The sequence below is a fragment of the Bombyx mori genome, chromosome 20, assembly GCF_030269925.1.
Source record: "Bombyx mori chromosome 20, ASM3026992v2".
Taxonomy (NCBI): Eukaryota; Metazoa; Arthropoda; class Insecta; order Lepidoptera; family Bombycidae; genus Bombyx; species Bombyx mori.
The window spans coordinates 4,419,930-4,446,265 of record NC_085126.1 but is presented as its reverse complement, the minus strand read 5'-3'; the positions used below and the strand labels follow the sequence as shown (position 1 = coordinate 4,446,265).

The 26,336-nt window shown below is 37.4% G+C and overlaps 1 protein-coding gene across 1 annotated transcript; it reads right to left on the bottom strand.

Moving 5' to 3' along the window:
• Nucleotides 1-10,933: 10,933 nt before the first annotated feature.
• On the bottom strand, nucleotides 10,934-25,994 carry LOC101744322 (facilitated trehalose transporter Tret1). Its single transcript, XM_012690919.4, has 7 exons — nucleotides 25,628-25,994; nucleotides 20,329-20,558; nucleotides 18,766-19,089; nucleotides 16,703-16,835; nucleotides 13,408-13,625; nucleotides 12,624-12,803; nucleotides 10,934-11,840 (listed from the first exon to the last, which is right to left on the bottom strand). The coding sequence occupies exons 1-7, from the start codon at nucleotides 25,689-25,691 to the stop codon at nucleotides 11,604-11,606; spliced, it is 1,386 nt and encodes a 461-aa protein (XP_012546373.1). The 5' UTR covers nucleotides 25,692-25,994; the 3' UTR covers nucleotides 10,934-11,603.
• Between the last annotated feature and the right edge of the window lie 342 nt (nucleotides 25,995-26,336).

Below are 26,336 nucleotides of genomic sequence, written 5' to 3'. Positions count from 1 at the left end.
TATTTTATACTTCTCTGTAATCATAAATTTCAATATCAAAAAATATTAATAAAGACAAACAATATTTAATCTATTCTCAATTTGACCACAGACGTCAAGAACAAAACTTTGACAATAAATAATATGCATGCATGTGTGCGTCAAATACATGGTATGTAGTGTGTGTAATGTTTTCTTTATTGATTTAATGTACCTTTTACGCATTATTTTAAAAACATATTGGCATTGTGCACTTCTTCTCTATATTCTCTATAAGTGTGGAAAATTTTAACTCCTCCGTCCGCGCAATTTTCGTAAAAAGGGATACAAAGTTTTTGCTTCACGTATTAATATATAGATTATATTTCATCCTATATCATCTCATCTGATTTCATTTCATTTCATTTCATGTTATCATTTTGTATAAAAATAAAGATATAAATAAAAATAAGACATGACTTAAAGATCTTAGTTACCAGGTCATAAAATCCCTTAAAAAAAAAAAAAAAAAGGAACTATGGTCGCCATGTTGAAATTTCATTCGACTGAGGTGAATGAAGTTAGCCCCTCAAAAAAAAATTTTTTTTCCTATTTTATACTTATTCTCTATTAATTCGTTTGTTCATCATTTGTTCATGATTGTTCACTGTTAATAATTGTTTGTTCTGCATTTATTTATTTAAAAAAAAAAAAATATTTAAAAATATACCTACAAGTTAGCCCCTCCAATGCAATTTTTAATATTTTTTCATCCTTAATGACTCGTAAATATTCATTTTCGATTGTTCTTATATAAAACACGTTTGTTCTCTTTCGAAATTACTCGTTTTTTGTTTAATTTACTATTTTTATTAGTTGAATAAATGTATGCAAAATATGTGTACTGCGCATGCGTCAACTATAATGCCTAAACTTTCTACGCCGTTTTAATCGTGAAAAAAAAAAAAAAAAAAAGAAATATAAATCCTGAAGGAGCAATTAATTGGTATACAGTTTAATTAAAAAAAATTAAAAAATAAATAAATGAAATAATGTGCATTGGCATTAAGTTAGACCAAATACATTTTTTCCATCCTCCTACTTATCGTTATGAAGGTATAAAAAAGATAGGGAGTTCACATAGGTAATATACACAAATAAGTAAATATGTTCATTATTTATCTTTCAAGAGAATACAGTCGCCCGCCGGCAGCCGAACAGAGCGGACGGGTATTTGGACGTATAACGTATATCTATCTGAATACGCGAGTGATTGCGCACGTGTCTATAATTTGGTTTTTGTTTTATTCAAATATTGTTTTGTGTTACCTTCAATCGAGGACGGGATTATTGACTAAATCGGGACTGCGCTCGGGCGCAGTCCGTCCGTATTCTGGTCAATGAGGTGTACGACTATAATCCTAGTGCACTATGAGTGAAAAAGCAAACGAGACTGTTGAGAGCAACAAGATGGAAGCTAATATGAGTAGACAAAATATGGAAGATGAACGAATACAATCAAGAAGAAATGAAGACGAAGAAAGTATTGATGAACAGCACAATAAATCTGGAGAAGTAGAAGAAGAAGACTTGATGGAGACTGAGTACAATATTAGACAAAATGAAGAGAATGAAGAAGATTGGACAGTAGTAAAGAGGTCCAAGGCAAAACGCTGGAAACCGAACTCCGTTGATGTTTGCATCTCGAGCAAAAATCAGCTACCAAAACAATTCGCATTGGCCAAATTATTTCATCGACTTAATATTGGTGGTATAACTCGTGTGAAATGTATTAATGCTTTTAAAGTCCTTCTAGCATTTGAGGACATAGCTTTTTCCGAAAAATTCGCGGCATGTCCTGAAATTCAAGAACAAGGCTGGAGGATTCAAAATTCATGGGAAGTAAATATCTCTTATGGAATTGTCAAAAACATGGAAATAGGCATATCTGAGGATGACCTTATGGAAAACATTAGGACCAGCAATAATTGCGAAATAGTAGCGATCAAACGATTGAATAAACGGAACCCGGCTTCGCCAGGATGGATAGACAGTGAAACCATTCGCCTCAGCTTCAAGGGTAACTCACTTCCGGAATATGTATATTTATTCAATACAAGGGTAAAAGTCGAAGCATATATTATTATCTTCCCCGTAACACAATGCTCAAATTGCTGGCGTTTTGGTCATAGTGCCAAATATTGTCCTTCTACAAAAATATTCTGCCCTAAATGTGGGAAACATCACCCTAATTGCGAGACCAATTCCTTCAAATGTATAAATTGTAAAGGTAACCATATGGCCCTAGCTAAGACCTGCCCAATATATTTGAAGGAAAGAAGAATAAGAGAAATCATGTCGGAATTTAACTGTACGTACCGCAAGGCTTCATTGATGTACGTACCACCTTTTTCACCAGCTGTTCACAGAGAAACGAGTGAGAATATCACTTATACAATGCAGAACACTACCTTTCCTACTGACCCACGTAATAAGAATTCATATGCATCCGTCGTGTCTAAGATAACTCAAGATGAAAATAATACACTTTTTTCTAACGAACATTTGAAGAGTTCCAAAAAAAATAAAAGAAAATCTAAAAAAAGGAAGCAGCGTTTTTCGTCGGATCAGTCCATTCATGATTGGGATGCGTCATCACAAGCGTCGGAGACCAGCTCTGATACTAGTGGACATATCAAGGAGGGAAATCAAGACGCGGGGCAGGGGGGGTCCTGTCACCCGCATATACCTTCTACTTCAACGACGCAAGATCCTAAACTACAAACGACACTACACGATACATCTAAATATTTTCGACGTGACCGTACTAGGAAGTCTCACTCGGGGTCTGATATTTCAATTATGGAGGTTCTGTACAAACTTAAAGAGGTAGTATTTTGCAGTAATAAGCCTTGGAGTGTTAAATTCAAACTATGTATCAATTATCTATTAGACTGGACGATTAATGTAATGTTAATTAATTTACCAGATGCATCAACGTTTAAAAAGTGGTTTACTTTAATTTTCGATTCTATCAATGGCTAACGGATCTGACAAAATAATTAATTTTAAACTAATTCAGTGGAATGCACAAAGTTTGAGGCCCAAGCTTCTAGATTTCAAACATCTTTTAAATCAAGAAAAAATTCATGTCGCTGTTGTTAGTGAGTGTTGGTTGGAGCCACAAAGCGAATTAAGAGTTAGTGGTTACAATATTTTTAGAAAAGATCGGTGCGATGGTTACGGCGGTGTCTCAATTTTTTGTCACAAATCCATTAGATCACAATTAATACAAACTAACATAAATTCTGGGATAGAAATTATTTCTGTTAGGCTATTTAATTGTAATTATCTAGAAAGTATTATTGGAATTTACTGCCCACAATCGGTACGTACAACCCGTAGAGATTGGGAAGCTATCTTTTCCCAATTTACCAGTAACTCTTTAATTTTGGGGGACTTTAATGCCCACCACCTGACCTGGTCATATAAGACAGATAGCAGAGGGTCCCAACTGTTTGACATTGTAAACGAATGCAATTTAATTTCTCTAAATGATGGTAGTCACACACGCATTAAATTGGTAGCTGGAAATTTACAATGTAGTAGCCCTGATATATCTTTCGCCTCTCCAGATATAGCTTTCAAATTTAATTGGCAAGTATCAAATGAGACTTTAGGAAGCGACCACCTGTGTATTAAAATTTCATCAGCATTTCGTTGTTCTTCAAATTCTTTTAAAAAACGAAATTTTAAAGCAGCCAATTGGACAGAATATAGTAGCCTGTTAACGGACTCTTTCGCTGAATTTACTCTTCCGGATGATCCTTTTACTGGTTATAATTTATTTATTGACACGATCAATAAAGCGGCAGATAAGTGTATCCCATCTATTAAGTTTTGCACAGATCCTTGTGCTAAGTTTGCCCCAAAACCTTATTGGAATCCAAATCTATCTAAATCTATTGCTTTACGTAGACGCGCGCTTGCTACTTTTAGGAAAAATCCTATTCCGTCAAATTTGATCATTTTAAATGACTGTATTAGGGAATCACAAAAACTTTTAAGGAAAGCTTCTGGAGAACATTGGCACGAATTCTGTGATTCCTTAAATGAAGTTTCACATACGAGTGAGTTGTGGAGCAAAATGAAATGGCTGAAGGGATACAAATCAGAGAGAGCTTACGTTGACCCAACTAAAGCCGAAACGCTACTTAATAATTTGTGTCCTCTGTTTGTTCAATCATGTCAACCTATATTCGTTTCATCGAATCCTTTCTTAGAGGCTCCAATTACTTTAAATGAGTTAGAGGTAAATATAAAATCAAAAGATACCGCCCCTGGATGGGATGATATATCATTTTCTATGATTAAGCGATTACCTCTTAAAGGCAAACAAATACTGCTCTCTTTGTACAATAGCTTTATCTTTGGAGGCATTATTCCTGATCAATGGCGTGAGATTTATATTTTTCCGATTCCAAAACCAGGTCGTGATCCGTCCTCCGCTTCTTCTTTGCGACCTATTTCTCTTATGTCATGCGTGTGCAAAGTGTTTCATCTAATTTTATGTAGAAGATTGGAATGGTTTCTGGAAAAAAATAACATTTTCTCTAATGAAACAGTAGGTTTTCGTAAATCAAGGTCTTGTCTAGATGTTTTAAGCCGAATGGTTTCAAGAGTTCAGATTGGTTTTTCTAGAGACAATTTCACCATGGCTTGTTTTCTCGACCTGGATAACGCTTATAATAATGTTGAAATCAATGCTTTACTTAATAAACTAGATGGTCTTGGGGTAGGGGCAAAATTCTGTTTATATTTGTGGAAATTTCTAAGCCTACGGGTTTTAAAAATCAAAACTGATGACTCGTACATTAGCAGACATACAGGACGAGGTTTAGCTCAAGGCGATCCTTTATCACCTCTATTGTTTAACGTAGCAACTTACAAAATTTGTCATATTATTCAAGATATATGTGTAGCCCAATATGCTGATGACTTTGTCCTCTATGTAACAGACAGCGATATGAATACGGCTAGAAACCGTCTGCAAAGATCTCTCAACCTTGTAATAAAAAATCTAGATGAATTGGGCCTTAACATTTCTGCTACAAAAAGTAAAATATGTGTTTTTAGAAAAGGCCGGAAGGTATTACAAGCAAATATTTTAGTAAATGGTACACCACTGAGCGAAGTAGATAGTTTTAAATACCTTGGTTTGTAGATGGATAGATCTCTGAGATGGAATAAGCACATAAATGAACTTTATCAAAATGTTTGTAAATTTCTTAACGTTTTTAAAGTGTTGGCGGGGTCGGGATGGGGAGTCCACCCTGCTCATCTTCGCAGGCTATATATATCAATCATTCGAAGCCGTCTAGATTATGCAAGTTGTTTCTATAATAACAGCTGTGATTCAAATTTAGTTAAACTCAGTAAAATTCAAAATCAGGCAATGCGCATTATAGGAGGCTTTGTTAAGAGTACTCCAATACATGTTATGGAGAGCGAACTTTGTTTACCACCTCTTCAGACTCGTAGAAGATATCTAGCTGGAAAATTATGGCTTAAATCTAAATCAATAACAGGCAACACCTCTATTGTACTATTAGACCAACTCAATTCCCTTATGTCTTCTAGATATTGGAAAGACAAAAAGACACCACTGCTAGTTTGTATTCATAACAGTTTCCGCAACATAGTCATCCACTGTAGAGATCAGTTAGGAATGTTCGCTTTAAGATTATGGATCAGTGCATACAACCTATGCGACCTAATTAAACTTAACATTGAAGGAATGAATGAGCCTAAGCGTAGTTATAACCATTTTATGTTACGTAACAGCTGCGTACGTCATCTAGAGAACCACTATTCATCCTACTACCATTTGTATACAGATGGATCAATAGAAAATAATCTAAATATGGGAGCTGCTATATTTGACCCACAAACCGGAAATTGTATGAAATTCAATATTATCTCAGATGTACGAGTGTCAATTATGCACATAGAACTACTAGCCATTTTAGAATCTATATCATATGCTAGCTCAGTGGACTCTGATAAGTTTGTAATACTTACTGATTCTCGTAGTTCGCTGCAACACTTAAACCGATGCGTTTATGGTGTTAGGGGCAATCCAGTTGCTTATACAATTATTGAGCAGATACATAACTTAAAAGCGAACGGTAAAGAAGTGATACTGCAATGGATACCTTCTCACATCGGTTTGTGTGGCAACGAAAGGGTGGATAAGTTAGCTAAGGAAGCTTCTAGTGATGGTGTGCCATTGAACATAGTTCCTAATTATACCGATTGTGTCAACTTAGTAAGAGAGGAATGTTATCGTCTATGGAAGGTATATTTCGATGAAAGGTCTTTGGAAAAAGGCGTGTGGTACAAAACAATTCAAAGTCTACCATGGAAAACGCCATGGTTTGATTCTTGTAACCTTAATAGAACCACCCTAGTGACTGTTTTCAGACTTCGTTCCGGGCACATCCCACTCAATAAATTTGCTCATTTAATGGGGAAGGCTCCTGATCCCAAATGTTCAGTTTGTGATGTAGTGGAAGACGCTTTTCACATTATGATGGAGTGTGCGCGGAATGATGATTTGAGACAACAATTCTTTGCAAAACATACAGATTTCCGACAAGTTGGAGGTGTAAATTGCGTATTAGCCTTTCCGGAATCCGAAATGGCTAGGTCACTTTATAAAATAGTGTTGGTGGGCCTTCAGAGACGATAACAGTTTTCTTTATTTTTTTATATAATTTTTTGTTACTATCTTTTGTTGCACAATGGAGTGACATATTCACTAAGTGAATAATCCTTAAATAAAGATAAAAAAAAAAAGAGATAATATAGGTATACATTATAATAACTTTTTTACACAGTCGAAATTATATTCCTAACATTAGTAAAATAACATTTTAATACGATAGGTAAGAGGATGGAAAAAATGTATTTGGTCTAACTTAACGCCAATGCACATTACTTCATTTATTTATTTTTTAATTTTTTTAGTTAAACTGTATACCAATTAATTGCTCCTTCAGGATTTAAATTTGTTTTTTTTTTCACGATTAACCGTAAAAAGTAACCGTAACCGCGTAAAAAGTTTAGGCATTATAGTTGACGCATGCGCGGTACACATATTTTGCATACATTTATTCAACTAATAAAAATAGTAAATTAAACAAAAAACGAGTAATTTCGAAAGAGAACAAACATGTTTTATATAAGAACAATCGAAAATTAATATTTACGAGTCATTAAGGATGGAAAAATATTAAAAATTGCATTAGAGGGGCTAACTTGTAGGTATATTTTTAAATATTTTTTTTAAATAAATAAATGCAGAACAAACAATTATTAACAGTGAACAATCATGAACAAATGATGAACAAACGAATTAATAGAAAATAAGTATAAAATAGGAAAAAAAAATTTTTTTGAGGGGCTAACTTCATTCACCTATTCGACTGTCAGTGTCTAGGTACCGGTAAAATGGGGCGATTAGGGACAAATTCCAACTTTATGACCAATTTTAAGGTAGTTGTTGATGTATATAATGCTATATCAGGATCAAAATGATTGAGTCTTGGGAGCATCTTTGTTGTCCAATTTAAAACTATGCAACTAGCATTCCAGTATAAGCAAAAAAAAAAGCGAAAATAGGTGTAATCCCTATTTACCCGGAAATTGCGGTTAAGTGGGACGAAATGAGAAATTTGCTAGGGTGGGCACTACTTGGTTTTAATTTATTTATTTATTTAGTTGCACCAACAAAGTGATCATCAATAAAAAACATTGAAAAACTGACACTCTGAACAAATATTAAATATTTTATTATGTATTACTCAGACATTTTTGTCCACCTTGAGATTTCATTGTTCTTATTACATGTCTGTGCAAAATTGACTTACTTAAATTAAATTGCTTAGTAATTTTAACTAAAGACTTATTCCCAATTAGAAAATTTCCCAATTGCTGTTTTTAATATTAAGGGATAATATCTCTTATAAGGCTTTGCACTCTTTGATACGTACACGCGAGGCATATCTAAAAATAGAAAACAATACGTAACTGATAATATTAAATATTTACCAAACAATAAAATAACACATTGATAATTTTGAATAAAAGTTCTAGACAAAAACATAATGAATAAACCAGATTTTTACCAACAAATTTAAAAAATATTGTTATAACTACATAGACAACCCTAGAAACCTGTACCTATTTATACTTAGGTCGTTTCCATTTCACGTATTCTCATCCCAATTGACCCCTTTTTCGTTGTTATTTGTACCTAAGACGTCCCCAATATCCCCCAAAAAGACTTACCTTTAATATACATGATGGTTCAAACACTAAATAACGTTTATAAATCACAGTCATCTTCTATTATTATGAAATAAATAAAAGAGAGCAAAGTTTCTAGCACTAAAATAATTACCACCACAGAAAGTTAATTTGAAACGCGATTTTTTATAAGTTAGCAGCTATTATCATTCAGAGTTGTTTTGTAAACTTTCAACATTCTACTATTAAACTACAAAAAATGGAAGATTTTGCAACGAATTTATAACTAATATTGGGTGTCGAAAGATTTTCCCGGTTTTTTCCCGATTCGCCTCTCAATCCATAATCGCCCCATTTTACGGTACTACTTTCGATTCCTACTTCATTGCTTTCGAATATGGAGGGTAGAGGTAAGGACACATTGATGTATTAAAAAACCCAAGATACATAAACACACTCAGCGTCTCAACCGTCCCCATAAAATGAGCGCACAATTTAAAATTGTGCGCTCATTTCAAACAGTCGCGTCGCTCGCGTCTCTGTGCACTCGTTAAAAATGCCGAATGTTCGTTGAGAAATTGTAAAAATATTACGCCAAGAACGTTAAAAATTGATGGGATATCGTATATTCGGTAAATACAAGATAATTAATTTGTCTAAAAACTTCACTCAATGGTCCAGGGTCCATAATACGGGAAATTTCAATGGCCGTATTTTCAATGTAAGAACTACTATTACAAAGCTTTTTATTTCAGTCGCAAAATCAAACGACCCTGTTCTTATTTAATGGAGTCGATTTTTTTATGGTGTTTAATTTTTTAATTAATAAACACTACAAAAAATGGAAGATTTTGCAACTAACATAAAATTAATATTGAGATTCGAAATATTTTCCTAGTTTTATCCCTATTCACCTCTCAATCTCTATTCACCCCAATTTACTGTAAGATGCATTATCTCGTATAGAGGACAAATTAAAAAAGTGTCCACCTGAAAACAGCAACTTATTGTTGGAAAACTCACCGAAATAGCGCTAGTGTAGGAAGTGGAAATGATATGAACATAGCAGCTTTAAGCAGAGTGAAGTGTGCTGGATTGAAGTGAAGTGTGGTAGTTTATGGCACTGTTTTAAACCCTTCCACTTGCTACTATGGCGCCACCTTAATTGACTCAATTTCAACGGACAATTTTTAATACATTGAGATAGTACATACTCCTTACGGATCCTTACTTCTATCCTCTATGATCCCAATATAGTGCTTGTGGGAGGAAATGCAAGTCTGCACGTTTACTGTGACTTATTTCTGCCGCGAAATAGTTATGGGTTCCGGTTTGAAGGGGACAACCGTTACACAGTATAACACAATTGAGAATTCGACCTCATGTCTCAAGGTAGGCGGTGTTTATGTGATGGCTATGAGTCGTGGTAATTTTACTCTAGATGGACGGATACTTGTTTAGAAAACATCGGAAAAAAAATAACAATAATAATATGTTTAGCTAAGATATCGACGCGGAAGAGGAGAAGAAGGTATCATCAGTACCTAATGGCTAATTGACCGATGTATTTATTTAGTGCTCTATCTATTCCGTGTCGTCATTGTTAAGAATTGCATTATTCGAATATCTTTTTTTATTCGTTTTTTTTATTTACTATTTATGGTACAAAGAAAAATAAAATAAAATAATAATAACGTTACGCGCTGGGATTCGGGATAAATAAATGTTCCACCAAAGTACAACTTAAAACTGTATTCAGCACTTAAAACACTCAAAACACTCAACAAACACTTTAAAATTCTCAATTCACTTCTTCCGCTTCGCTTCAGGTGATCAGTTCGCTGTAGTTTCGCTTCGAGTAGTACCGATTACTGACTAACTGCGTGCCATTACTGCAACGCTTTTAAAGTCGATACGACATCTCTAGAATCGTACAGAACATTCCTCACAAGTCGCACACACACATCGAAAGTACTTTTCGTTGCGTGCTTCCGCTATCTGACAATAGAAGGCGTTGTACTTCTCGTGCGTTCTAGGTGCTACTGGATCCTTCGATATTCGTTCGACTATTCGACCGATAGATGGCGTTACTCTTACCGGCGTAACATTAACATAATAAAAAAAGGGCGTAGAAAGGTGAGTTTAAATCGTATCGAGTTTACTTTTAGCAAACAGAACGACGGAAAATAAAATAAATACGTGTATTTTTTTATTATTATTTTATTTACTTTGAAACGGATTTTCATTTAGATAAACGACTCAGATTTCATTTCACGTGTATTCGATTCATAATTTAGTAAGTGCGAGTTTTTGCTAGTGGTAGGGCGTCTAATAAGCCCGCACGGGTAGGTACCACCGCCCTGCCTGTTTCTACCGTGAAGTAGTAATGCGTTTCGGTTTGAAGGGTGGGGCAGCCGTTGTAACTATACTGAGACCTTAGAACTTATATCTCAAGGTGGGTGACGCATTTACGTTGTAGATGTCTATAGGCTCCGGTAACCACTTAACACCAGATGGGCTGTGAGCTCGTCCACCCATTTAAGCAATAAAAAAAAATCGATTAATAATTTAGAAAGTGCGAGTTTTTGCCATCACGTACTAAAATGTAATTAATGGATGTTTGTACTAAATTAACATTGCTCTGGTAGGTATTAAAACACTTTAGTTTTAATCAGTCAAATTTATTTAATTCTGTATTATCCTTGATATAATTGCCAAATACAATACATTACAGATAATGTTTTCGAATCAAATTTTACCCTATGCGAATTATGGTGTAAGTATATGTAGGAATTATGGTGCTAATTGGGTGGACGAGCTCACAGCCCACCTGGTGTTAAGTGGTTATTGGAGCCCATAGACATCTATAACTTAAATGCGTAAGTTCTAAGGTCTCGAGTATAGTTACAACGGCTGCCCCACCCTTCAAACCGAAACGCATTACAGCTTCACGGCAGAAATAGGCGGGTGGTGATACCTACCCGTGTGGACTCACAAGAGGTCCTACCACCAGTTATTAGGCAAATTGTAATTATCGCGGGTTTGATTTTTATTACACGATGTTATTCCTTCACCGTGGAAGTCAATCGTGAACGCCTGGGATTCGAATACCGTTGCATCGCTCAACACGAATGCACCGGACGTCTCATCCCTTATACCACGACGACATATAGGAGTGTATTTTAAGTAATGCATTTATTTTGTGTCTGTCTTTAAAAGCTTAAAAGATAACGGGTATGACGCGTTCGCAATAGCGTAATTAAACAAAAATCGTATTTAGTCACGTAACGTCCTTAGGTCAATTTAAGACAGATCTTCACACAAATCCCGCGCATTCAAACGAAAACCGGTTCACTTTTCGTCCAGAACTTCTGTATCTCCTGTAGACTTTTCCCTTTCGTCTCGGGCACCCACAGCGCCGTATACAAAACTCCGTACAGGGTGACGGCGGCGAACGTATAGAACACCGCGTGGGCACCGAATTCGTTCGCTACCGGAGTGTAAAAGAGAACGGTCATCGAACTGCAGAAAAACGAAAACATCATCGACGCTCCGGCCATCCGGGAACGGAACTGCGGACAAAGATTACGTTCTCAAAACTATATATATATATATGTGGAGTATTTTTTAGAATTTAATTTTATTTAAATCTGACAACCCCAATTTGTGGAGGGGCTGTCAAAGTTAGTAGGTAGTCAGAAAAAAAAAATGATTAGTGTGTGTGGTGGTGGTAAGATGTAAACATGATTAAGTTGTTGTTTTTTGTGTAAAAAATAAATAAAAAAATAAGGTGAGATCTATTTCTCGTTATTCCGCCGTCTTACATATATGTATAGAGCTGAAGTCGTCTAAGGCAAAGGTTATTGTATCTGAGGGATCCGTAAGGACGTGTCTAGGGCGCCGATGGTGACTGGCTCCTGCATGATCAGGATTCGGGGAGTAGTCAACGGCGGCAACGATAAGGCCATTATCATGACGCATAGCCTTATCGAAGTACCGTTCCAAAGCTGACTTCATGTATTTCTGGATCGATTCAAGGCCCAGGTCATCGTGTAGGTCAACGTTCCTCACGAACCACGGAGCTCCAACGGCTAACCTGCAAAAGCGGGATTTTAGGGTTTGGAGGGTGTCTATGTGTGTTCAGGCCGCGTGAGCGAACACTACACTCGCGTAAGTCATGACGGGCCTTATGCAAGTTTTTTAAAAGTATGTGTACAGAGTACCTATAGTAATATATTTACGTATCTATTATCTATCATCGAAAAACTAAAACAAAATATTATCTTTCTTATCAGAAACACAAAAAATCATGCACGTAATGTAATGAGCCTGTAATATTTTATATTATTTTGTACCTGGAATGTAAAGACTTCAGCCATGATCACCAGCGGCACGGGCGCGAGGCCGGCTCCGTACGCGAATAAGCAAACGCACACGGCCGAAGCACCCACCCAACCTGGACCTTCCAGCAAGAAACACGTCGCCAGGGTCGTCATGCAGAGAGACACTACGAGCGAACTGCAAGCCAGAGGAATCTGCGAATTGTGTGGAAAGACAAAGCGTGTGCAGTTATTGGACGATTAATTGCTTTAAATCCCGTGAACACGATGAGTTTAATAGATGTTTGATTAATTACGAGCCGGATCCGATGTTTACTGTCGACTGCACCAACAAACAAAGGGCCTTCAAAAAAGTAGTCATCTTAATAGACCCGCATGAAGTCTGCGATGTGACGAAGCTAGGTGTTATTTAGTATGTTCGTTTATATCTGTGAGTGTATATGACAGATACTTCGACAAAGCGGCGCGACACGAAAACCCTCTTAATATGGCCGTCTGAAACATGTATTTTCGGATTCACTCTCGATACTTTTAGGATCCTTAAGTACCGGTCAAGAGTTCAACGAGCGAACTAACCCATAGACATAGCCCACTGAGTTTCTCGCCGGATCTTCTCAGTGGGTCGCGATTACGATCCGGTTGTAGAATCTGCGAAGCACTGCTCTCGCTGGGGCTAGTGTTAGCAAATTCTCTCAGGCTCAGCCCGTGAGCTCACTTACCCGTCTGGGCGTAGCTGGAACAGCTTTTTAGACTAACAGTGAATAGGTAGAAATTAAAAAAATTTACAGAAATGACAAACCTTTCTCCCGAACCTCTCAATGGACATTGTGGTGAGGAATGAACCAGCCAGCTGTAGCGAGCCTACGAGAAGGGCCAAAGTGTTGGGGCTCCACTCGGTACCCGCGCGCGTGAACACGTCCGCCGCGTAGTTCATAAGGGCAAAGCACCCGGACAACGTTTGCATTGCCATCAGCATTAGGGTCATTCGAAGGGCAGAGAACGTCGGACGATCACGGACTGTAATGATATTGCTTCATTTTTTTAAAGTACTTTTTGCTGTTTTCTGACGTGGTACTCAAGATAATCAATTAAGCTTCTGTTCAAGAAACTTTATTAAGCCTCAGACGCTTTTCGCGCCAATTATATTTTTTTCATATTTAATAAGGAAAAAATGTTATTAATATTCAATGTTCAAAAGTGTCAGTTCTTTTCGGAAATTTCGCAAATGCGTATTCTGACGATAATTATCAGATAAACCAATATACATCGCATGCAGAAGTCATTTAAGTGCATATGTATTTGCACATCTGTGCCATACTCAATTGTACAATTAAATGTAACTATTGAGTTTTGTTTTCTATTCACTTCTTATCGTGGAGTGTACAGGTAATTGCAGACACGAACATTGACGTAACATCATAATATTTAATCATGGGATTATAAATCATATCTGATGTTTACATAGGCGGCACTGAAAATTTCGGGAATTAACGAAGTGACACAACATTACTATTTAAAAATGTATTTATTGCTTTTCGAAGAATTCTCCGCGAAATTTGACACATTTTTCCTTATGATGGAACCAATCATTGAAGCAACCATTCCATTCGGAAGTTGAGGTCTCCAAAATGGCCGTTTTGTAGGCGTCCACAGCTTCTTCAGGTGATGAAAATCTCTGTCCACGCAATTTATTCTTTATTTTAGGGAAAGTATAGAAATCATTAGGGCTTAGGTCGGGGCTGTACGGCGGATGGCCTAATAATTCTATGTTTTCTTGCTCTAAAAACTCTTTTGTTCTGTGCGCGGTGTCAGAACTCGCATTGTCGTGATGGAGGATGATGCGGCGGTTGCAGAGTTCTCTTTATGGAGTTCAGAAACGACCTGTGGCAAACAAATGCTAGCATACCATTCTGCATTAACCGTTCTTTGTCCCTCAAGAGGAATAGTCGTAACATGGCCGGTTTTGGAGACAAACGTGGCCACCATTTTTTTTTTGCAACACTCCGTGAACGAACAATTTTTGTTGGCTTTAACTCATTTTAAAACACCCAAACTCGTGACTGGTTTTTTGTTTCGGGTTTGTACGCGTATATCCAGGATTCGTCACCTGATACAATGTTGTATACGGCATTTGAGGATCCTGCGTGGAATCTTTCGAGAGTTCTGACGCACTAAGTAACGCGAGCCGCTTTTTGCTCTTCACAGAGCGAATGCGGTATCCATCGGGAAAACAACTTTTTTACACCTAATTGTTCATGCAAGATTATTTTGTATTTGACTCATGCCAATGTCTAAAGTTGCCTGAATTTCGCGGTATGTCACATGTCGATCTTCCTCAATCAGCTTACGCACAGCATCAACGTTTTCTTGGGTGACTGCAGTTTTTGGACGACCTTGACGGGGATCATCACTGAGCTTGACACGTCCACGTTGAAACTCAGCAAACCAGCGATAGATTGTGGTTTTGGATGGGGCTTCATCACCAAATGCAGAAATCATCCGGTCAACACACTGTTTTTGTGTTAAACCTCTTCGAAAGTCATAATAAATCATCGCTCTTGAATTTTCTCGAGTCAATTCCATTTTCTCAACGACTAAACAAGTTTGACAAAACCTCGTGACAAGACCGAGAATCTTTTTTTAAATAAATAAATGGTATTCGATTTTGAAAACCAAGGAGTTTTCAATTAAAAAGATTTTAATATGACAGGAACAGTGGAAATATTCCATTCCCGATACTTTTAGTGCAGCCCTCGTAGTTGGTATATTAAATTTTAGTTATTTCACGCACACATATAGAGGTCATGCTAGGCAAAAACGCAACGCGAGTTTTCGTTCTTTGAAAAAAAATAAAAAATAAAATTCAATACATACTTATTTTGAAGTTATTGAATATATTTATGTAAATAATTGTCACGAGTGTTGAGCGTTCTTATAAGAAAATCAACTCAAGACACACATAATTTGGATTTATTAAAATGCTTCAAGATGATGAAACATATATCCGTAAAGCACTCATGGGACTCGCTTTGAAAGCCCTTCGACTGATGGTAGGACCTTTTGTGAGACCGCGCGGGTAGGTACCACCACCCCGCCTATTTCTGCCGAGAAGCAGTAATGCGTTTCGGTTTGAAGGGCGGGGCAGCCGTAGTAACTATACCGAGACCTTAGAACTTATATCTCAAGGTGGGTGGCGCATTTACGCTGTAGATATCTATGAGCTCCAGTAATCACTTAACTACCCGGTGGGCTGTGAGCTCGTCCAACCACCTAAGCAATTAAAAAAAAAAAAAAGAGCAGCACCTTGGTGTTAAGTGGTTACTGGAGCCCATGGACATCCACAACGTAAATGCGCCACCCATCTTGAAAATCATCTATTTTAGATCTATTGTAAATCCACAACGTAGAAGTAGTTATGTATTGTAATTGTAAAATTAAATATAATTATACACTGTTAACATTAATGTGAGCTATGTATTGTAATTATACACCGTCTATGTGTGTGTGCTATGTTGTTTGCAGTTTTTATATGTATTAACATTGTAAATAACACGGAAAAATTATACATTTAAGACACAGTAATAAGCACGTACAGTAAAGAACTTAAGTATGATTATGGGAATAAAATGAGATTTATATATGATGTTAGTTGAGACAATAAAAAAAAATACGAATACAAGAAAAAAATTATATCATATAACTAGATAAGGTAACCTACAGATACACTTTTTTATTTTTTTATTGCATTGATGGTTGGAGCTTACCCATCTGGTGTTAAGTGGTTACCGGAGCCCATAAACATCCACAACGTAAATACCGCCACTCACCTTGAGATATAAGTTCTAAGGTCTTAGTATAGTTACAACGGCTGTCACACCCTTCAAACCAAAACGCATTACTGCTTCACGGCCGAAATAGGCAGGGTGGTGGCACCTACCCGCGCGAACTCACAAGAGGTCCTACCACCAGTAATTATGCAAATTATAATTTTGCGTGTTTGATTTTTATTACACGATGTTATTCCTTTGCCGCAGACGAACCACCCGTTTCGGAATCCTGTAAGGCATTATTCAAAACGGCACCATTTTATTTACCCACACTCTGCAGTGAAACACGTGGCGCCTCGTCATATCTCCGCTGCTCCTCCTTTAGCTTCGATATCTCTTCGGCGACGATTTTGTGTTTCCCATTCACGCTTCGCAGCCAAGATATTGTGCTGGCTGCTTTCTATAAAACCAATGCTTTTTTACTTGACGATATTGAGTAGACTGATGCCATCGGGGACTGTGGACGTTGTCACGCGAATTCCGCCACTTATCTTTGGTGCATTTTTTTTTCTTCTTTTTCCTACCTATGCTGATAGCTTTGAGAGGCTATATCAGCTTCGCCCTAACATGTAGGTGAGCTCACGGGAGTCAAACCAAAGTGATGCTAACACTGGCCCTAGCAAGAGCAGTGCTTCGCAGAATCTACCACCGGATCGGAAACTCAGTGGGCTGTGTGTGTGGGCTAATTCGCTCGTCGAGCCCTTCGTCGCAAGCGACGGGTTCGACGTGGACGGTGACCGGTGCTTGTGGTACCTAAAAGCACCGTTAATGGATCGGGAGGATCCGTAATGACGTGTTTTGTGCGACGTCGACATGGTGCATGAGGCTGAAGTCTCAATTGTATTGCTTAGTCGGGTGGACAGACTCACGATCAACCACCTGGTGTTAAGTGGTTACTGAAGTTCGTAGATATGGGCAGCTTAAAGCCGCCATCCACCTTGAGATGAGTCTAAGGTCTCAGTTTTTCGGTACAACGGCTGTCCCACCCTTCAAATACTGGTTCTGTGTGCTTAGTGAGGGTTTCTTAATGTTCTCGATAGCGTGAAAATTAACTCAAATTTGTAAGCAGTCGAAACAGCGCCCCTAGCGGCAAACGTAGGCAAACGTCCCAACTCCATACAAATTTCAGTTAACTTTTACGCTATCGAGGACGTTCAAAAATTCGCACCAAGCACACAAGGCAGAACTAGGCAGGTCGGTACCATGTGCAGGCTCACAATACACCCAACCAATTTTTTTCCGGGACCACATGTACTTTTTAACACTTGCAAAAAAGTTAACGTTAATGTTCATAGTCTGTTTGTTTAATTGAATATTTTCTAACATTGACGTAGAAAATCATTACGAAATTTAACCGTCCTAAACACTTTTTCAAAGTCGAAAAGTATTGGCTGTTTTTTTCAACTTAAATCATCGTACGTGTTATTTGTAATAAACAAATTATTATGTTTTTTGTGTGCAATTTCACGTTCCAGTGCAAGGGTTATTGATTAGCGTCATCATCAAGCCAGAGCGTATATTAAAAGCAGTCCACGCTTACACTATTTTTAATTCAAATTTATTAAAATATATTTTCTATTTTTTAGTTGGATTTTCTAAAAGCGTATCTTTTTAGTTTTTTTTTTAACTTTTTTTTCTTCCTTTTTTAGTTGAATTTCAATTTTTTCAGTATTTTTTTAAAATTTTTCATAATTTCGCCTGAATCAGTCGGGAACTTATCCGAGAAATAGGTGATCGACGCGCCTGATAGTTTCCCTTCTTGGTCTTGACGCAGACACTCCGGGTCTCAGGTAAACAAAAAAATCGCTAATCCTGATTATCCTGGTATGGATAACGGATCAAACTGCTTAAAATATTGAATCGTCGTCGGTCCTTAATAAGTACGCCAAATTTCGAGTTAATCCGACGTTTTGAAGGGGCTCAAAATCATGTTCAAAGATTCCGTTACATACTAACATACGTATGAAGCTAATAAAAGCGTATTAAAAACACCCTTCTCACTGAAGACATAAGGTGGTAGGACCTCTTGTGAGTCCGCACGGGTGGTACCACCGCCAATCCTATTTCTGCCGTGAAGCAGTAATGCGTTTCGGTTTGAAGGGTGGGGCAGCCGTTGTGACTACACTGAGACCTTAAAACTATATCTCAAGGTGTGTGGCGCATTTACGTTGTAGATGTCTATGGGCTCCAGTAACACCAGGTGGGCTGTGAGCTCGTCCACACATCTAAGCAATAAACAAAAAAAAGTCGGTTAAAGTGACAATTCGATTTGTAATTCCCATTTCGCCTCCGCAATGTGTCCCTAAACAAACTACAATAAACTACCTCACCTTTTCGTCGCCGATCTTCAGTAAATAATTCGGTGATTCGGGCATAAATGAAAACATTATGACGTGGATCCCGCTAATGCTTAGATACACAATTTGATTGGTGGCATAGGAACAGCTCATTCCGACGGCGTAAACGAATATGACTCCCAGTTTCGACACGGTTATGGTCAGGGAGCCAAGTGCCCCTCGCCAGGCATCTTCCGATATTTCTTTGACGTACACAGGCACCGCAACGAAGCAGCCGCCTGATGCTATACCGGCTATGACCCTGGCTGCTATCAGAGACGGGGTGTTGATCGAAGTCAGCTTGATCGTCCAAGACACCTGAAAGTTAGGGCAGTAATGAGAAGAGTAATGACTAATGAATCTAGGTTTGGCGTCGATGGTGTCTGGTCGAAATTTAAATCGAAAAGAGGTAAATTTTGCTTTATTAATTCAGGCACCATAGTTCGAATCTTCTTTTTAGACGAGGTTCACATTTCTTTATTATTATAAGATGGTATTGTTGAGGCTGAATTTGTTTAAAATTACGTATCTGATCTTAATCTTGAAAGACCTTATGGTATCCGATAATTTCTATTGCATTTGACATATTTTTTTAAAATTGATTGGACAGATGAACCATCTCACGGTCAACATAGCTTTAAGTGTTTACCGGAGCCCATAGACATCAACAAAGTAAATGCCAACACTCACCCTGAGACATGAGTTCAAAATCTCAGTGTTTATTGCACAACAGCTGCCTTTCGAACCGAAACGCCAGACTGCTTCACAGCAGAAGTAAGCAGGTAGTAGCTACCCGTGCGGGTTCACAAGACGTCCTACTACCATTGAAAAATGTTTACCACGGTGTCTATTGCGTATGCGTATTAAAATTTGGTAGTTGGTTTGGCATTGGTTGAATTTTTGAACCGACATTGCCCTGTTGTCAGCCAGTTGCTATCCCGGTTCGTGAGTACCTGGAATTAGTTCCTTAAGCTACTAGAGACTAGGTAGGGAAGAAAATCAGCGCTCCGACAGAGTTATTGCATTCGAATCAACCTGCATATGTTTGTAATAAGACTAGCCGTACTCGCCCGCTTCGCTGGGCATTTAAAATTAACATTATTATTTATCGTCATTATTATAAGGGAGTCCAACACTCATATAAATATTAGCCTATACATTAAGTACATGTATTTTCTACATGGATACCAAGTCTCAAGTCAATCGGATACATGGTTCAGTAGTTATAACGGAACATTCGTGAAAACCACTGTAGATTTACCGGTCACCGTCCTCGTCGAAACCGTCGCCTGCCACGAAGGGCTCGACGAGCGAATTAACCCACAGACACAGCCCACTGAGTTTCTCGCCGGATCTTCTCAATGGGTCGCGTTTCCGATCCGGTGGTAGATTCTGCGAAGCACTGCCCTTGCTACGGCTAGTGTTAGTAACACTTCGGTTTGAGCCCCGTGAGCTCACCTACACGTTAGGGCGAAGCTGATATAGCCTCTCAAGGATATCAGCATAGGTAGGAGAAAAGAAAAAAAAGTAGATTTATATATCAGTACAGATACGTACACATGACAATAAGGATACTGCGATGACGCACAGCTTCCTGCCGAAGCGATCTGATGCGTAGCTGAAGAAGGGTATCCCACATATAGCGGCGAGAGGTAGGGCTGTGGCCACCCACGAGACCTCGTCATCGTTGAGGGGCGTGTCCGCTGGAGACTGTTTTGACTTCAGCACGGGCCCCAGGGGAGACAACCAACCGATCTGGATGCCATACGTGAACGTTGGTATCGTGGCTGTAATAAATCTGCGTGCTTAGTTTGAGTTTTTATCTACTCGATTTTTTTTATGGGTGGACGAGCCTACAGCACACCTTGTGTTTAGTGGTTACTAGAGCCCATAGACATCTACAACGTAAACGCGCCAACCACCGTGAGATATAAGTTCTAAGGTCTCAGTATGGTTACAACGGCTGCCCCACCCTTCAAACCGAAACGCATTACTGCTTCACGGCAGAAATAGACAGGGTGGTGGTACCTACCCGTGCGGACTCACAAGAGGTCCTACCACCACCCGTCGATTGCGTAAAAGTTAACTCAAATTTGTATGGAGTTAGAACAGCGCCCCTAGCGGCAAACGTAGGGGCACACTGAAATGAGTAGGTATACCAAATTTCTTGACGTTAAATAGAAAAGAAGAAAGTCATTCAAATTATTCGTTTTGTTATTTAATTGGGCAGACGCGTGAGAGCTAGACGTGGTCGATGAGTGTGCTTAATGCGAGTTTTTTAACTTCTTGATCGAAAAAAACGTAATATGCAGTTTAAAAACTAATAATTTCATAATTGCAAATGGCAAAATTAATAACAAATTAACAATTAATTTTATCTTTTTTATTTTATCGTGTTGATACTAGTCAGCATATTAGAGTGAAGTTATCTATATAATATATAAAAATGAATTACTGTTCGTTAGTCTCGCTAAAACTCGAGAACGGCTGGACCGATTTTGGTAATTTTGGTCTTGAATTATTCGTGGAAGTCCAGAGAAGGTTTAAAAGGTATAACAATTTTGTTTTCCCCGTCGGACGGATTCCTTTTGTTTGTTTTAAGTTTATTTTATACAAAAGTTTAGGTATTTTATTTATCGATTGAGGCACTACGAAGTCTGCCGGGTCAGCTAGTCTATATATAAGTATATAAAAATGAATTGCTGTTCGTTAGTCTCGCTAAAACTCGAGAACGGCTGGACCGATTTGGCGAATTTTGGTCTTGAATTATTTGTGGAAGTCCAGAGAATGTTTAAAAGGTAAATAAATATTAAAATGCTCGGAATTAAATAAAAATAACAATTTTGTTTTCCCTTTGATGTGTCCCCCGTCCGACCGATCCCTTTTATTTGTTTTAAGTTTATTTTCTACAAAAAAATTAAAACTGTAATACTTAAAACTCAGCATACCCGCTCTTTGATTACAAACGAGTACTTAAGACCTTCTTAAAGCTATTTTAAAGTGTTTTTATTAGGTTTGGTCTCCTCTACCTCTACCCTGGATGTTCAAAATAAAGGCTGTCACTATTTGCGATTCCGTTACATACGAACAAACATTCAAAGCGTATTAAAACGATAGTTGAAGTCTTAAAGGCCCAGTTTTCCCCTGTGTTACGTATGCCCAAATAACAGACACCGAGACATGATCAAATACACCCCAAATATTAAATATCTTTGACAGAGATCCGAGAGCTAATCCCTGTTCTCTTGTACGTGCTGGGTTTATGGAGGAATAATTTATTTAGTATTCAAAAACCGTAGCATACATTCATTTCACCTTCAACGTTAATGAGATGGGTATGTAAATTAAATATTTAGTGTCGATCGTTTTTATATGATGACAGAAGAGGGTCCAAGCTATATGACGTCATTTGTTTAATTGCATTTAATTAACATCTCGACGATCCAACGACTGTTAGTTGGTTGGTACTGAAGGCAAAATTAAATTTTTTCAAGGTAGGTATCTAAATTAAGTATTTTCTGTCCATCGTTTTTGTATGATGACAGAGGAGAGTCCAAGCTATGTGACGTCATTTGTTTAATTGCATTAAATTAACAGTTGGAAGATCCAACGACTGTTAGTTGGTACTGAAGTCAAAATTCACTTTTTTCAATAAAATACTTGTTGTATGTCAAAGCAACTCCTGGTTCGTTGGAATAACCAGAGAGTATTGTATTCAATATAATCATAGTCCATCTTAAGATATAAAAATTACGTGTCACGTTGTTTGTCCGCGATGGACACCTAAACTACTGAACCGATTTTAGCTTCTTTTATTTTTAAATATGCATTTTGTTCCAACTTAGGCCATAGGATGGTTTTTATTTCGGTTAATGGTCGCAATATTTATTAATTAACAATAAAATTATTTCTTATATTGATTATTGTTAGTAATTGTAAGTTTCATAAGTCTAAAACAGATGGCGCATTAAATTAGTTTTTTACAGACAATTGTAATACTGTCTGACATTAATATCTCATAGATGGCGCTGTGTTAAAAATATCAAAGTTTCACATAAGCTACTGTTTAATGGCATAAACGCCAAATGTTGCTGAGGCTAAAGTATAAGTGAAATTTATTTCGTAGTAAACGCTATACAACGAAACCCAATCGTTCTTACTTTGTAAATATAATTATTGGTATTAGCCGGCTACGTGTTATTTAGAAACAAAAACCTTAGCCACAGCAATGTGTGGCCGGGTCTACTAGTATAAAAAAAAAGGATGAAACAAAGCGAAAAGTGCGAAGTTTGTGCGATCGTACCAAAACAAAACTAAAATACCGATCCGTTAAGGTAATTTTTACTGGTGGTACCACCCTGCCTATTTCTGCCGTGAAGCAGTAATGCGTTTCGGTTCGGAGGGTGGGGCAGCCGTTGTAACTATACTTGAGACCTTCGAACTTGTATCTCAAGGTGGGTGGCGCATTTACGTTGTAGATGCCTATGGGCTCCAGTAACCACTTAACATCAGGTGGGCTGTGAGCTCGTCCACTCATCTAAGCAATAAAAAAAAAAACAGATAAAAATAAATCTTAAGAAAACAATTGAACTAAAATTAGAAAGTTTCAATTGTCGAGAACGAACATTTGTTCTACATTCGGTTATTTATAACCGAAGTTTCTCATTCTAATCACATTAACGTGTTTAACTAAAATATATAGGTTTAAATAATCATCACGACCGAGAAAGTATTTGCTGAAAATCGTATCTGTTTCAAAATCGAGCCGCAGTGTCATTTATTTATTTTATTTATTTATTGTTAACCTAGCAGTAGAAACACAATCGTAATTTTAATCTTAAATCTGTGTAATAGGGGCCATCTCACATACGAGGGATACTCAATAGGGGCTCAGAGGAAGTTGTGAAAGTAGCCCCGGTAATTAACAAATTAAATAGCAGACGGTTAGCGTGGTATGGACATGTGATGCGTAGAGAGAAGATGCATGTTACTAGGAGATGTATGGAAATGGTAGTGCAACGTAGAGGGGGAAGTGGTCGACCGAAGAAGATATGGATGGAGTGTGTGAATGATGATATGAGAGAGAGAGGAGTGAGTGTTGAGATGACGGCTGATAGAAGAGAATGGAATAGAAAAATTCGCTGTGCCGACCCTGCCTAGTGGGATATGGTGGAGTAAAAAAAAAAGAAGCTCAATTGGGATAATGTGATACGTTCTCATTGGAAAGAAAAAATAAAATAATAAAAGATAAGTTAATAAAAGATAGTTGCGTTATATGTGCGCGTCATAATTCGTATTAAACACCTCTAGTACAAACACTACTAACGTACTGTTCAATGGATTGGGCAACGGGAATGCGATGGTTTTGTAAATAATTAGTTACGTAAAATCTTTATACAGCTTACGTATCCAGCCTCAGTAATCGTGAAGGTTAACTTCTACCTTAAGTAAACATTGTATTATAATTATTAGGTATTTGAGATTTAGTAGCGCATTTACGGTCATGATATATTATGTTTTGAAGTTGTCGTGGCCTAAAGGATAAGACGACCGGGCATTCGTATCGAGTGATGCACCGGTGTTCGAATCCCGCAGGGAGTATCAATTTTTCTAATGAAATACGTACTTAACTAATGTTCACGATCGACTTCCGCGGTGAAGGAATAACATCGTGTAATAAAAATCAAACCCATAAAATTATAATTTGCGTAATTACTGGTGGTAGGACCTCTTGTGAGTCTGCACGGGTAGGCACCACCACCCCGTCTATTTCTGCCGTAAAGCAGTAATGCGTGTCGGTTTGAAGGGTAGGGCAGTCGTTGTAACTATACTGAGACCTTAGAACTTATATCTCAAGTTGGGTGGCGCATTTACGTTGTAGATGTCTATGGGCTCCAGTAACCACTTAACATCAGGTGGGCTGTGAGCTCGTCCACACATCTAAGCAATAAAAGAAAACATGTGATCGTTGCATTCAAAGTCAAAATCGTCATTAAGTCGGATGTAATTAAAACTACTTTTCTTTACTTATTTATTGTCGTTAAGCTATTTCGAACTTTTGGAATAACGTAATACTGTATAATTTTCGTTGTTTTACGAGAATAAGCTGTAAAAGTAGCTTTCGTTATGTCTACCTTTATGAAAGTATTCGATGTAATATTACATATTTAGTAAATATGTACATCAAAAATACATTCTGATCGTGAAAAAATTAATGATTCGAAAAAGTGAAACCAACTACATTATCTTTTTCAATTTTGAATGATTCACTTCTAATAGCTACATTAGTAATTTGTTGAGCAATAGAAACTGATAGAAGATAGAACTGATATTACAAAATTATAAAAATGACGTACAATATATCAGACAGAAGCCTGAATCGCATCAAAGACATTCCCAAGACAAGTTCGCGTATAATATGGAAGCTACGAAAAATTTTCACCCCGTAATCCCTCACGGTGGAACATCTTCCCTCTGTCCTACACAAAATGATTTACTAACTTATCCTTTAAATATTACGAAACGCATTGCAGCACCATTCAAATTTTTTTTCAATTTACGGAATCTCGCATTAATTAAGTGGGTGGATGTTTTGGTATTGTATTCTATAAAGCCCTTAAAATTATTCCTTCGTTAGGCATTCAAACATATTGGTGCGCAGGCCTATAGGTTTTACTGTATATCACATTATGGAAATCATAGACGCGGGAATTTATAAAAAAATTACAAATTATATGCAGTGTAGAACACACCACACTTATACCACCACATTATACATAGTATGTATTCTAAAAATAATAAAATGTTGGAATTTCCTAATTTTCTTTGACAGCATAAGTATACCTTGGAAACTTACCCAATAAAGCAGTGAAAATTTGTTTATTAGCATTGCTTTCATTTTTTTGCCGCTTTCCATCCATACTGATTATTAGCTGGCTGTATAACTCGGGAATGCGTAGACCGAATAGACGAAAAAAAAAAAAAACAAGAACCGTAAAGATTAAATTACGTTGACACTTCTTAGAAATCACGAATTAACATCAAAATGTCGTAATTACGATGTGTGTTTATGTCATGGTTGAATTGATTTAGCAAATTTAGATTTTCGTATTTAACTCGGCCGCACGCACTCCGCTGTACGTAGCGCGCGACTGACCATCATAACCTATATTCGCGACGCGGACAAATTAATGAATCGTGGTCGCGTGATGCACCTACACATTCGACTAATCTACATTCGCGAGCGTCGAGGAACGTCTGTTCTTTGTTTTGTCTATATTTTGTAATTATAGATTGAATTTTAAATTGTTTATTGAAATTAAACTTCTTTAGGCGCGTTAAGAGTAAAATTTAAATCGCGACAGATTCGTTACGACTAGAGAGAAAATTATAATTTAGGAAGAGTAAGAGTGAGAAAATAGACAGAGAAGTTTCACTTCTTTCACCTGCACCAAGTTGCACGCGCACCATATTTTTTGTTTTATTCTAGTTTGTACATATTTTTACCGACTGAAGATCAACAGACGAGCATATGTCACACTTGGTATGATTCTAAATAATTGTAT

Coding starts and splice junctions, on each gene's coding strand:
- LOC101744322 (XM_012690919.4), bottom strand. CDS start 25,691: ATGGATGGAAAGCGGCAAAAAAATGAAAGCAATGCTAATAAACAAATT. Junction 20,559..25,627: donor AATTTTCACTGCTTTATTGG/GTAAGTTTCCAA, acceptor GATTTATTACAG/CCACGATACCAACGTTCACG. Junction 19,090..20,328: donor CAGTATCCTTATTGTCATGT/GTACGTATCTGT, acceptor CCTAACTTTCAG/GTGTCTTGGACGATCAAGCT.